Source organism: Fukomys damarensis, unplaced genomic scaffold, assembly GCF_012274545.1.
Source record: "Fukomys damarensis isolate Sample0158 unplaced genomic scaffold, DMR_v1.0_HiC HiC_scaffold_13, whole genome shotgun sequence".
Taxonomy (NCBI): Eukaryota; Metazoa; Chordata; class Mammalia; order Rodentia; family Bathyergidae; genus Fukomys; species Fukomys damarensis.
Genome location: NW_022900925.1, coordinates 11,275,215 through 11,287,946, shown reverse-complemented (window position 1 = coordinate 11,287,946; position 12,732 = coordinate 11,275,215). Strand labels below are relative to the sequence as shown.

General features: G+C 37.7%; 2 protein-coding genes across 2 annotated transcripts in view; both read right to left on the bottom strand.

Annotated features, from left to right (window-relative positions):
- Nucleotides 1-12,732, bottom strand: part of Rabep1 (rabaptin, RAB GTPase binding effector protein 1) — a 94,695-nt gene that overhangs the window by 21,239 nt on the left and 60,724 nt on the right. Inside the window, exons 8-10 of the mRNA XM_010605823.2 lie at nucleotides 9,801-10,268; nucleotides 8,556-8,660; nucleotides 4,857-4,973 (exon numbers count right to left, since the gene is read on the bottom strand). Coding sequence (XP_010604125.1) covers nucleotides 4,857-4,973; nucleotides 8,556-8,660; nucleotides 9,801-10,268 — 690 coding nt within the window. The remainder of the gene's footprint in view (nucleotides 1-4,856; nucleotides 4,974-8,555; nucleotides 8,661-9,800; nucleotides 10,269-12,732) is intronic.
- Nucleotides 6,251-7,665, bottom strand: LOC104849399 (tumor suppressor candidate 2-like). The gene has a single exon (XM_033762832.1). The coding sequence runs from the start codon at nucleotides 7,208-7,210 to the stop codon at nucleotides 6,893-6,895; it is 318 nt and encodes a 105-aa protein (XP_033618723.1). The 5' UTR covers nucleotides 7,211-7,665; the 3' UTR covers nucleotides 6,251-6,892.

Sequence of the window (12,732 nt, the reverse complement as noted above, 5' to 3'; positions counted from 1 at the left end):
GGGTTTGATTACAGAAACTAATAAAGTATTCTCTAAATAATGAAAAAAGAATAAGATAAGACTATAAGAGCGAGAAGCAATTTAAATATGTTCAGGGACCATTTTCATCTCCAGAATTAAGGATTATTTTGATGTTACATCATTGCCTTTTCTCTTTTACTTTCCTTTTTAGTTTTATTTTAGGGTTCCCTATTTTGAATGTTCATACAGAGATTTCTTTAACTGAAATACCGAATAGTTTCTTTGGTGTGAAAAACTATAATAGTACACAGGATCCTAATGAGACAATTAATAATGTGAAATAGGAAGTAAAGGGCTAAAGGTGTAAGGAAAGTGGGAAGGGTGGGAGAAAGGTAATAAGGGAGAGGAAAAAAATATGAGAAACTGAAAAAATGGAAATAAAGTGTTTGTAAATGGGGAGGGGAGGAGGGGGTGAAGGGAGGGCAGGGACAAGGGGAAAAATGAGAATCAAGACCTATTATGTAAAGGTACAGAATCCCAATGATGAATGTAACTGTATTTGTATACCTAGATTGTACCAATAAACTCAATAAAAAGGAAAAAAAAACAAAACAAAACCAAGTTAGAATAGGACACATATGCAATACATAGAACCAAAAAAAAGCTCTAAATAAAGAATACCTAACAAATCAAGAAGAAATATAACCCCCAAAAGGAAAGTAAAATAGTCAATCCTAGGTAAGGAGCACAGGAACTGAGTAGGAATCACACACTCATACACACACAATATTTCAATGGCAAGTAAATATGGAAAATGTTAAATAACTTCAACAATCATCAGAGAAATACACAATGAAATACCATTCATTACATACCCACCAAAAACACTATAATTAAATAACAAAATGAGGTTTTTCAAGACCTTGGATTCTTTCATAAATTGTTAGTGGCGGTACAAATTAGTAAAACCACTTTTTCTTTCTTTCTTTCTTTTTGGTACCAGGGATCAAACTCAGGACCTTGCACTTGCAGGTAAACACAATTTTTAAAAATTTTTACTATATTATTCTGATACATAGTAAATATATTCAATGTGGGGGGAACTGGTACATAAAATATTGCATCTTGATACTTTTTACTTTCCCTACCCATTCTCTTCCATCTCCACCATCCCAAATCCCTTTCTCATCCTTTCAAAGAATCAACTCTTTGATACTGATCTTTTGTACTACTTTTTAGTTTTAGTTTCATTAATTTCTGCTCTAATCTTTATAATTTCTTTCCATTAGTTTCAGACTTGGATTATTTTTGTCTTTCTAGGTCTTTGAGATACATTATTGGATTATTTATTTGGGATTGCTCTATTCTTTTTTTTTTTTTTTTTTTTTTTTTTTGAGACAGAGTCTCACTATGTAGTTGAGACTGACCTGGAATTCACTATGTAGCCCAGGCTGGTCTCGAACTCACAGCGATCCTCCTGCCTCAGCCTCCCGAGTGCTGGGATTACAGGCATGCGCCACCACGCCCGGCTGCTCTATTCTTTTTATGTGTGCATTTATAGCTATAATCTTCCCTCTTAGAACTACTTTTATTGTGTCCCATAGGTTTGGGTATGTATTGCTTCCATTGTCATTTGATTCTAGGAACGTTTTTATTTCTTTCCTGATTTCTTCTGTGATCCACTGATTATTCAGCAACAACACATTATTTAAACTCCATGTGTTTGTGTAGTTTCTGTGGCTTCTTTTGCTGATCTCTAGCTTCATTTCACTATGATCCAACTGTATGTAATTTTTTTTATTTAAGCATGGTTTATGATCTAACATATGACCTATTCTGGAGAAAGTTCCACGAGCTGTTAAGAAAAAGGGTGTATTCTGCTGCTGTTGGTTGAACACTGTAGATATGTCAGGTCCATTTTGTTCAATGGTATGGTTTAACTCTGATGCTTCTTTGTTTACTTTTTCCTGTGGTTGACCTGTCTAATTGTGAGAATAAGGTTTTGAAGTCCTCCATTCTGATTGTATTGGTGTCTGTCCTTTTAAGTCCAGTTTGTTTTATGAAACTGAGCGTGCTGACATTTGGTATAAAGATATTTACAACTGTTATCTCTTCCTGTTGAATTATTCCTTTTACAAGTATGTAATAGCCATCACTGTCTCTTCTGATCAGTTTTAGCTTGAAGCCTGTGTCTGAAAATAAGACAGCTATTCTTGCTTGCTTTCAGGCTCCAATGGAATAGAGTATCTACCTCTTTTATGCTTTCACTTTCAGTTTATGTACTTCCTTTTAGATGAGGTGTGTCTCTCATAAGCAGTTTTGATTCTGATGTTTTAAATCCAATCTGCCAGTCTGCCTTTTGACTGGGGAGTTGAAACAAATGCCCTTCAGTTATTATTGTAAGGTGTTTACTGAATCCTGCTGTTACATTATTTTTCCAGTACTGATTCATTTTTTCCTTTTATGTACACTTTCCCTTGAACTCTTTGGTGCTGCTGGCTTGTCTCTGTCTAAGACAGTGGTGGTAAATTTATAGTATACATGTCACAGCTTTTGTTATCACTGAAAGCTCTAAAAGGTTCACCATAATCAGTCCAGAATTCCATTAAGTATTTTCTGAAATGTTGGTTTAGTGACCAAGTATTTCTTTTATGATTTGTCATGGAATATCCTGTCATTTTGAAGGCTAATTTTTTAAGCTATAAAAGTCTGCACTGACAATTGTTTTCTTTTATAAATTTAAAAACTTTGCTTCAGGCTCTCCTGGCCTTTGAGAATTGTGCTGAAAAACCTGTAGTTATTCCAATAGGCTTGCCATTATACTTTACTTGCGGTTTTTCTCACATTTAGTATTCTCTCCTTTGATTGTATTTCTGGCATTTTGATTCTAATGTACATATAATGGAGATATTTTTGTCCATAGCTAATTGGGGTTCTTACTATATGCCTCTTATATACTACTTGAATATGAAATTTTTCTGCTAGGTTTTCAGTGAATAAATTTTTATACATTTTGAGTCATCTAATTTTTCCTTTATTTCTATAATTCTGAGGTGGGATTTTTTTGTTGTTGTGTAGCAGCTGCTGGATCCAGCTTTCACAATGTTCTATCATTTTTAGGGTATCATTGAGTTTAAGATCAACTACATCCATCTTGTTCTTTATTTCTGACACTCTGTCAGAAATATTGATCAAGTCTGCTACCCAAGCTTCGCATTGTACTTTTTTGTATAACTGATCTCTGCTTGCTTTCTTCCCATACTTTCCTCTCTTCCAAAGGAATCATTCATGCTTTGTATTGTCCTGCTTAACTCAATTAGCTTATTGCTTCTTATTTTTCTTTTGGTACCAGGGATCGAACTCAGGACCTTGTGCTTGCAAGGCTAGCAGGGCACCACTGAGCTAAATCCCTGTCCTGCTAGTTTCTTCTTTAGTGAACATTTTATTAAGTTAAAGCCTCTTTGAGCTCATCAAACATCTTAGGCATATGCTTACATATTTCTTCTTTTATCTCTTCAAATATTTTGACCATTTTGTTTTTGAGTTCTTTGCCTATGGCTTCAGTGTCCATGAGATCAGTTTTTTTGGGAATTAGGGGTTGAGAGGCATCTTGTTGCCTTGTTTTCTCATATTTCTATTGTTTTTGTGCTGCTGGTTGAAGATCAATTAGGGTAGAGAAACTCCTGACATTACTGTGGAGAGACCTCTTTCATTAAGTTTGGTCTTCTTGTGACATATCCTTGGATTTATGTTTTGGTGTTTATATCCCTCTTCAATGTATTCAGCATAACAGCTGAGGGTCTTCTCAGTGTCCAACCTTCTGAGGGCTTGATCCCAGGCACCATTACCATGTTCAGAGTCAGGTACCCCTCTCCCCAGGACCTAGGCTTTGCATTCTAGCCTGCTTCCTTCCTTTTCTCTGCATTATTCTCATTTTCTTAAATTTATCTATAGTTTTTTGTTTTCCTGCCAGCTCTTGACTCCTGGAGCCCAATTTCTCTTTGCTAAAGTTGATGTTTTCTAAGTATCTCAGTTCCAGGTCTCAGAGTCTATATTTTGCTGTCAATTTTTACTCTGCCATTTTTAATCTGGTAGAACCACTTTGGAAAACTATTGGGCGGAACATATACTTTTGAAACATTTTGACTCAGTCATTCTACTCCTAGATACACAGCCTGAAGAACCATGTTCCCTAAGCTTTACACAATATGTCAAAGTAACATTATTCATTATATCCCAGAACTATAAACAACTAAGATATTCACCCACATTAGGAGAAAAATAGTACATCCATACAATGGTATAACCATACAGCAATTAAAATGAACCAACATGTATGTGAATGAACAGGAATCTCACATATTACTGAATAAAGACAGACACAGTACATACAGTATGACTTTTTAAAATGAGAAGCTGACATAAATAATGGTGTTAGGACAGTGATTACTTCTGAAAAAGGAGGGAGTAAGTAGAGGGGTTAAGTAGCTAATGTTTCAGGATACTGGCTAATGTAGTACTTGATCTTGATGGTTACATGAATTGTCAGTACTGGTATGTTTGGTATATCTGTATGTTTGTTTTTTTTCTATGTATTCAAAACTTAGAAAATAATTCTTTTTTTTTTTTGAACTAGAGATTAAACATACACCTTTACACTGAGCTCCATCCACAGACCCATTTGTCCTGTTTCTTAATTTTTAGACAGCACCTAAGTCACTCAGTCGCCAAGACTGTGATCAAATTTGCAATTCTCCCACCTCAGCCTCCCAGAGTGCTGGGATACAGGTGTGCACCAAGATGCCTGGTTTGTTTTGTTTTGTTTCGTTTTTGTTTTTTTTTAACTCAGTCATCCCTTCTCAGTCACATTCCACATTCTAAAATCCTGCGTTTACCTGATGGCTGGAGTCCTCAGTGCTCTTCCTGATGAAGTCTTCTAGCTCCTGTTTATCTTTCATTGTCTTCTCTAGCTGATCATTAGCTTGCCTTAGCATCACCTGCAGTTTTTTTACCTATGTAATTTTAAAACTCAGTTAGAAGGAAGAACCATAATTTTTTTCTCTTTACTTTTCTCTCAGTGCTGGGGATTAAACCTAGGACCTCACACATGCTAGACAACTACGCTACCACTGAGCTACAACTCCAGCCCATAGTTATTCCATAAATTAAAACAAAAAAACAACTTGAGAAGTTGAGGCAAAGAACTGCAAGTTGAGCTAGCAAGATTGCCTTAAAAAACAAATTAACAAACCATAAAAAACAGAAACAAAATTAAGACAACAAAAAACATCAAAGCCAACTCCAAAATCCTTTTTACACTTTTTTTTGAGAATATATCAATTCAGAAAGAAATGGAATGAGCTCATGAGACACTGCAGTGCTTCATAGTTAACAATTTTTCACACACATGATCTCATTTGAGAAGTGTTTCCCCTGTGGGGCCTTTCAGTTCTAGCACTGGACTCCTTATTCTAGTATATCCTCTGCCTCCAATCTACAATCCACAAAAACATTATAAATTTTATAAAAATGAAATAGTTATTATTTCTTACTTACTAAAAGGCCCCAAATGACTTCTAGTGCCATCAAGATTAAATCTAAACTCCCTTAATCATCACACTGCCTCAATGATACCTTCCTGGCTTTCCTTTGTTTTTTTGTTTTGTTTTGTTTTGTTTTTTTGGTACCAGGGATTGAACTTGGGTTCCTGGCTTTCCTTTGCAGCTTCTTCTAGCATTATTCATTCATTCATTTATTTATTTATTTTACAGGATCTACAAATAATTTTATTGAAATCGAACAAATAACACAACAATCTTCCTATGTTCCCAAGCCATGTCCCACACTAGAAGCACAGAGCTTGCACTGTAAGAAATTTAAAAACACAAACCGAAAAAAAAAAAAGTAATTTCTATGTAGAAATCAGACTGCCCCAACATAATGATGGACTAGACTACTTACAAATCTTCACATTTTAAGTACAGTATTCCCTTTATGTTTTTGCCCTCCTTTCTGTCCCTATCGAGGGGCCCTAGTACTTTCCCTTGACTGATCCAGAAAGGGTGAAGAAACTGGGGGGAAATGTGGTGGGCTCCTCATAACACGACTGGTACCAACTCTAGTATGTTGTTCATCACAGGGTAGTGAACCCCCCCAACTAGGTGGTAGGCAAGAGGGCAGTTAGAATAGGCTTGGGGCAACTCCCCATAGGCACAGACATCCACAGCCTGTTTTGACTCTAGCCTGTACCTCTTAACTGAGGAGATGGCAATAACTAGCTGCACTGGGGAGCAATTAGCCAAGCCCTGGGAAAGGTAGAAGCTACCCATACCAGTCCTCATGCTGCTAACAGCCAGCAAACTGTACATCTGAAAGCGGGAACAAATGGCAGGGAAGTGGGGAAGAATCAGTCTGGTGCTGTCCCCAGCCTCTGTCCAATACAAGAAGAATCAAGGTAGCAAATAACTGAAATGCTCTGACTAGGGGGTAAAAGAAGTGAGGGAAAGGAAGTTCCCACTTGTGTAGAGCTCCCAAAGCCCAGGGGCTGGAAGAAGGCAGACTTTGCATGTAAAGTGCTATAGCTTCTAGTAGGGCTGGGCCTTAGGCAAGCTTAGAAGAAAGCAGGCCAGGCAAGGAACCAGTAACCACACACTGCTGACTGGCATATGCCCTGCCATGCTCCTTCTGGTGGGAGCTGGGAAAGCTGTGCTGATAACTCTGCCATTAGCCTTTGCCAGCCACCATTTCTTGTCCACACACAAACCAAAACCCAATTTATTTGAGGACTGCCCTGTTCACAGCTGAAGGTTCTGGGCCAACAGAGTTTATTCAGGGTTGTGGCCCCAGGCTGAGCTTCTTAATGGAAGCCACACCTTGAGAATGGAAGTTTCTACTGGGTTTGAGGGGTGCTTATTTCTGTCACCCACCAGGCTCACACTTCATAGAGGATCACAGGGAAATCCATGTGGATGCGGGGCAGGGATGGGGGGAGATTCAGCTTCACAATGCCCTGAGGAATCATATTCTTATACACCCACCTCAGCTTGGCATTCTTGGTGACGATTGTCTCCTCATAGAACCCATGAGCCAGATCCCCATCCTCGACATAGAGCCGCAGTGCGTGAATACGAAGGGCGGCACCTCTCAGCCTCACCAAGGCTTGCTCATTGCCCGCAGTCTCCAGGATACTACACCCTGCCGCCAAGGCAAAGGGCCAAAGGCCCCGAGCTTTGGAGCCACTGGCGCCCATTTCAGGGTCTCCAACTCATGGCAACCCAGTGGCTGCTGTGTTCTCACAGTGCAGAATGCGCCACCATGCCAGGCCCCAGCCTCTGTGCTTAGGTGGTGTTGCTGCTACCAATGCTGCCACCTTCCACAGGCTCTTTTAGCATTATTTTATAACATCTCTCTCCTAGCCTCACAAACTACTCCTAGTTTCTAAACTACAAATCTTTCTTTCACAACTCTGTCCCTTTATACATCTTTACTCTCCTTGAGTACCCTCTCTCTCCTTCCGTACCTTTCCCAAATAATTTTTAACCTAGGCTCTAAAACAAACTTAGCTCAAGTGTTGCCTTTCCTGAGCCTACAGTTAAGTTGTATGCCCTCCTCTAATTCCAACTGCATGTCTCCAGGAAAAAAAAGCATTGAATTTCAGATCACAACTCAGAAAGCTCCTTACAGGAAATAACTGTCTTTCTGCTGAATCTGAAAGACCAAGGTCCAGGACAATGCCAGACAGAAGAGACATCAGTAATGGTTATTAGTAAGATGAAGGGATCCAAGATGGCCCATTTTCATGCCACATTATCAGAGGTCAACTCTCTGAGTTTTGTAAAATGTTTTAGAAGTCTATCTTTGAAATATCCATGAAAAGAGAATATGGAGGAACTCAGTGCCAATAATGTTTAAAAATATTAAACTAATCTTAACCTGCTTTGAGTTCTTTCCAAGACTAAAGGAACACTCTTCATAATAAAGAACAATTACATTTGCTTTCACAAGCCTACTTTTGAGACATTCTACATTATTTTCTAAATGTTATCAGGGTACCCATTACTCAATACTGCTATTTGTAAAAGTACTTAGGGCTTATCAATCTGAGCATACCAATCTATATGTCCATAAATTAATTTTAATGAATTCAACAAATTTATGTCAAGAAGTAGGCAATTAGAAATGAAGATTCCAAATTCTTATTACATGATTCAATTAAGCTTTTATTCTATCAAACTCAGTAGTCAACTTCCTATCTCCCTCATCTCCATTTCATGAAGTATTCTCCATGTGCGTAAGATCATGCCAACATCATATTTGAGCACTGGATGGGAAAGAAAAAGTAAGAAAGAAGATGTGGTGTTTTTCTAAAAGCTGAAGGGACCCATGGGTACTGACACATAAATGAAGCTGATACACAAAGCAAAATCCTACTTGGCTCCTAATGGAAGTACAACTGTCACTGCATCTGCCAGATTATTTCACAATTTATCAAGGTAGATATGCTTCATAAGCAAATGAAGGGAAAAGAAAATTCTTCACCTCCAATGAAAAACTACAACAGCTCACCAATTTGACACATCCAAATGAAAACTCACCTGGTCTCTTGTTTCAGCCTCCTGAGTCTGAATTCCTTGTAATTGTTTTTCATAATTGGAACACATATCACAACGTCTCCCAAGTTTATTTCCAGCATTATGAACCTGAAGCATATCAAAATTACCCCTTAGCAGACAGAACAAAATGATTCTATATCACATACTTTTAGGAACACAAGCATACATTTACCACGGTTATTCAAAAGTGTACAATAGAGTATGCTATTTCTCCGGGACCTTATGGTTAGAAATTATAATATAGGGCTAGAGCTTAAGAAGTCATAATCTCCAGTACAAATATGATAGGAAAACAAGGGCCACAAAACATCATTTTTGAGGAATACAGTCAAAAAGTGCTACAGTATGACACTAAGAATTTAAATAATATCCAAACAATGGGAAAGGAAAAACAATGCCAGTTCCCCATTTCACCAGCTCCAATTACAAAATAGATATGAAACTATTAAATAGCACCTTCACATATTTTTTTTTGCATGAGCCTAAGAAGAATAGCTTCTTTGAGGCTTAATAAACTCCTCTACTTCCTGATCAAGTGCTTCTTTAAAGAGAAGTAGCCCTAAGAGAGGCAAAGTACTATAAATCAGAACACCTGGATTCTAGCCCAGGCTTTGCTACTAGATCAAGGGGAAAATTTGAACAAGGATTGAACTTTCTGAGCCAGTTGCCTCTTCTGTAAGCCAAAGACAATCATGTTCTGACTGCTTCATTATGATTACAAAGCTGAAAGAGAGGAGGTATGTGAAAGAGCTCTGTAATCTGTAAAGCATTATGCAAATACATATTTAAGTTTTTATCTCCTGAATTTGCAGATTCTAAGGAAAATTGCTCTTATGAAGGGATGCCTTCTTTTCTCTCTATTTTTGATCCTCTCCTTAAACCCACTTTCTGGTGATGAACATTTTCATGTCACACCTAAAGGAAAGAAGAATGAATGTGAATTGTGAATACAGATTTTAGAAAATTGAAATTTGGGCTAATTTGGTGATGCTCACCAGACAGATCACCCCAATTCTAACACCATTATAGCTAGTTAGTTTCCTTCTCTATCACAATCAACATGGAAGAGCTAAAGCAAACTACTATAAGGGAAGATAATATGGGTTTAACATTTACCTGCAGGCAACATATGCCTGCACTGACTCCAGGCACTACTTAAAGAATAAATCTGAGAGCTACTTTGTGTCCCTCAGAGTAAGTAAAAGGGAAAAGAACAGAATAACTCACCTCTTTCTGCAGGAGATTCCACTCCGTCTCACTGACTAAGCGGTATCCACTGGGAGACACATAAGCACTCTCCATACCCTGGGTAACACTGGAGAGGAGGGATGCTGTCTCTTCTTGTTCTGGTGTCATCGCCTTGATTGCTCTTTCTTGATCTTTGGTTAACATAAACCCACTTGGCATCTGCAGTGACCCAAGTGATGCAGTATCAAAGTTCTCAGATACCGAATCTGCTCCTACCAGAGGTCCAAAATCCGACTCATCAAGGTTTCCAGCAGATTTTGCTTTGAAGTTATGGCCTAAAGCTTTGGATTGCAATGAGCCCGAGGTTCCCAAGCTGTCTGTAGACTGTGCTCTCCTGAGTCCATCTTTAAACATGTCATTATCCGATTTACTGAATGGATCTACAGATGGTAACAATAAATCTGCATCTAAGGAATGGACTGAACCATGGGTACTGTCTAAATGCTCCTGAAATGTGAAAATATGTATTTCCAAGTTAGACAATTCTCTGTATCTCCAAAGAGGAAAACTACAATATACTTAATGTATTTTGCCAGGTTACAAATAACCATTAACGTGCTACTTTCATATAACCATTAAACAAATATTTAGAGTGTCTTCTACATGTTGGGCATTAAATCTGGTATTGAGAATGCAAGAGGTGGACTAGCTATCAGTTATTTTTCTCTGTGTATTTCCGATACTTTTCAAATTTTCCATAATATTTTCATATTACTTTTCCTATTAGTGAGAAAAGCATATTCTAAGCATCACGTTATAAAAAAAAGCGGTCCTAAATGATTTTAGCATAAATCTAAATATCCAAAGCATTCAGGTGGCAGAACCACTGAGCTAAATCCCCAGCCCTCCATATTAACTTTAAACACAAAACAATTGTATACAATGATCAAAATCCAAAATATCAGAACTGAAAGTCTAGGAGGTATTTCAGATGTTGGGAAAAGTAATATGCACAATGTCATCTAGATATGTTAAGATTGAAAACTTCACTGTAATCCTAACAATTTTCCCTTTCCTGTTTTCTTGCTTTCAAACGTTCCTGGATAGATGAATATATGATGCACAAATCATGTAATACTTGGTTGCATCCAAAAATTGAGACATTCTTCTGGAAATCTATTTTTAAAATGCACAGCAGAATTAGGTCAAGTGGTCCTCAGTGTATGCTCCAAAACAAATAATTTACATCATACTTTCAGTGTTTACTAGGATTTAAAAATTTTAATGTCTATTTGTTCATACTACTCATAAAATGAAAATATAAGACTATACGTGGCTCAGGGTAAATATACAAATTAAACAAATCTGGCATCTCTGCAAATGAAGAAAAGATTTCTAATCAATCTAACTAAAACTTGTTCACTGGGCTAGCAAAAGAGGTGGGGGTTCAGAAGGCGTGCATGAGCCGGGTGTGGTGGCGCACGCCTGTAATCCCAGCACTCCGGAGGCTGAGGCAGGAGGATCACTGTGAGTTCAAAACCAGCCTGGGCTACATAGTGAGTTCCAGGTCAGTCTCAGCTACATAGTGAGACCCTGTCTCAAAAAACAAAAAAACAACAACAAAAAAGAAAGTGTGCATGAATTTTTTTTTCCAGTGCTCAGGATCAAATCAAATTGCTAGACAAGCAATCTACTATTGAGCTACACCTCCATCCACATGAGTACAAAATTCCAGGTATTTCAAAAGGCACAGAATAAACAACGGATACAAAAATGGACAGTAAGCAGACCAGTTTGACTCTGCTGAAGTAAAAGCAATGGACAGGCTAGAAAGGCCATTCAAATGGGGAGGCTCTTCCATGCCAAGCTAAGGACCTCGTTCTTATCTGAAGGCAATAAGAGAATGATTTCTTTCATTGAAAAGGAGATATCATCATGAACTTTGGAGAATGAAAGACATTTCAATACATAGAAAGGCAGAAGGAGGAAAACATTACAGGTGACAAAACCAAAATACAAGGTGGAGAGACAACGAACAATGTGGTTAAAAAAATCCTTACAAGAAGGCCTCAACTGTCTGTGTGAAAAATTTATACTCAGCAATATAGGTAATAGGAGACAGTGGTGGCTGCTGAGCAGAAAAGTGGCCTGACTGCAGTTATACTTAAGAAAATGAATTTGAAAGTAACACTGAGAGTACAACAGAATGGACAGGCTGAAGGTAGGAAACCCAATGATAAGGCCCTTACCACAATGCAAGCTACAGGTGATGAGACTAAAGGAATATTACCTTAACTTTTCTACCTCTAGGTCTCACTACCCATTCTCAATAACAGCCTTGTTCCACAAGGTATCACAGTAATCTGCCAAATTTGACTCTGTCCTCAGAGCAAAGACCTAACACTGGTTAAAACTCATACATATGCTACAGGAAGCTAAATTTCTCTATATTTTAACCTTTTCTAAACAAAAAGTAAAAGTAGGGCCAGGGATTTAGCTCAGTGGTGCTGCTGCTGCCTCACAAGTGTGAGATCCTGAGTTCAATTCCCGGTACCAAAAGATAAAAAACAAACAAACAAACAAACAAACAAACAAAAAAACCCAAAACAACATTAGCAATATTTATTACTCACATCAAAAAAAGACTTTGCAGATATCATTTAAAAATTTATTTTAATGTATTAAATTCTTGAGCCAGGCATGGTGGTACATGCCTATAATCCCAGAACTCAGGAGGCTGATGCAGGAGGATTGCCAGAAGTTCAAGGCCAGCCTGAACTACATAGCAAGATCCTGTCCCAAACAAAAACTTGAACTGTTGGTGAAAGAACATCTAATTACTTCACATGGTAAACGAAACACCAACATATTTCAAATAGCACTATTTTTAATGTCATAAAAACAACAAAATACTAATAAATAGAATAGAAACAATAGAATACTAATTTTCAGCTATCCACTTCCCAAACAG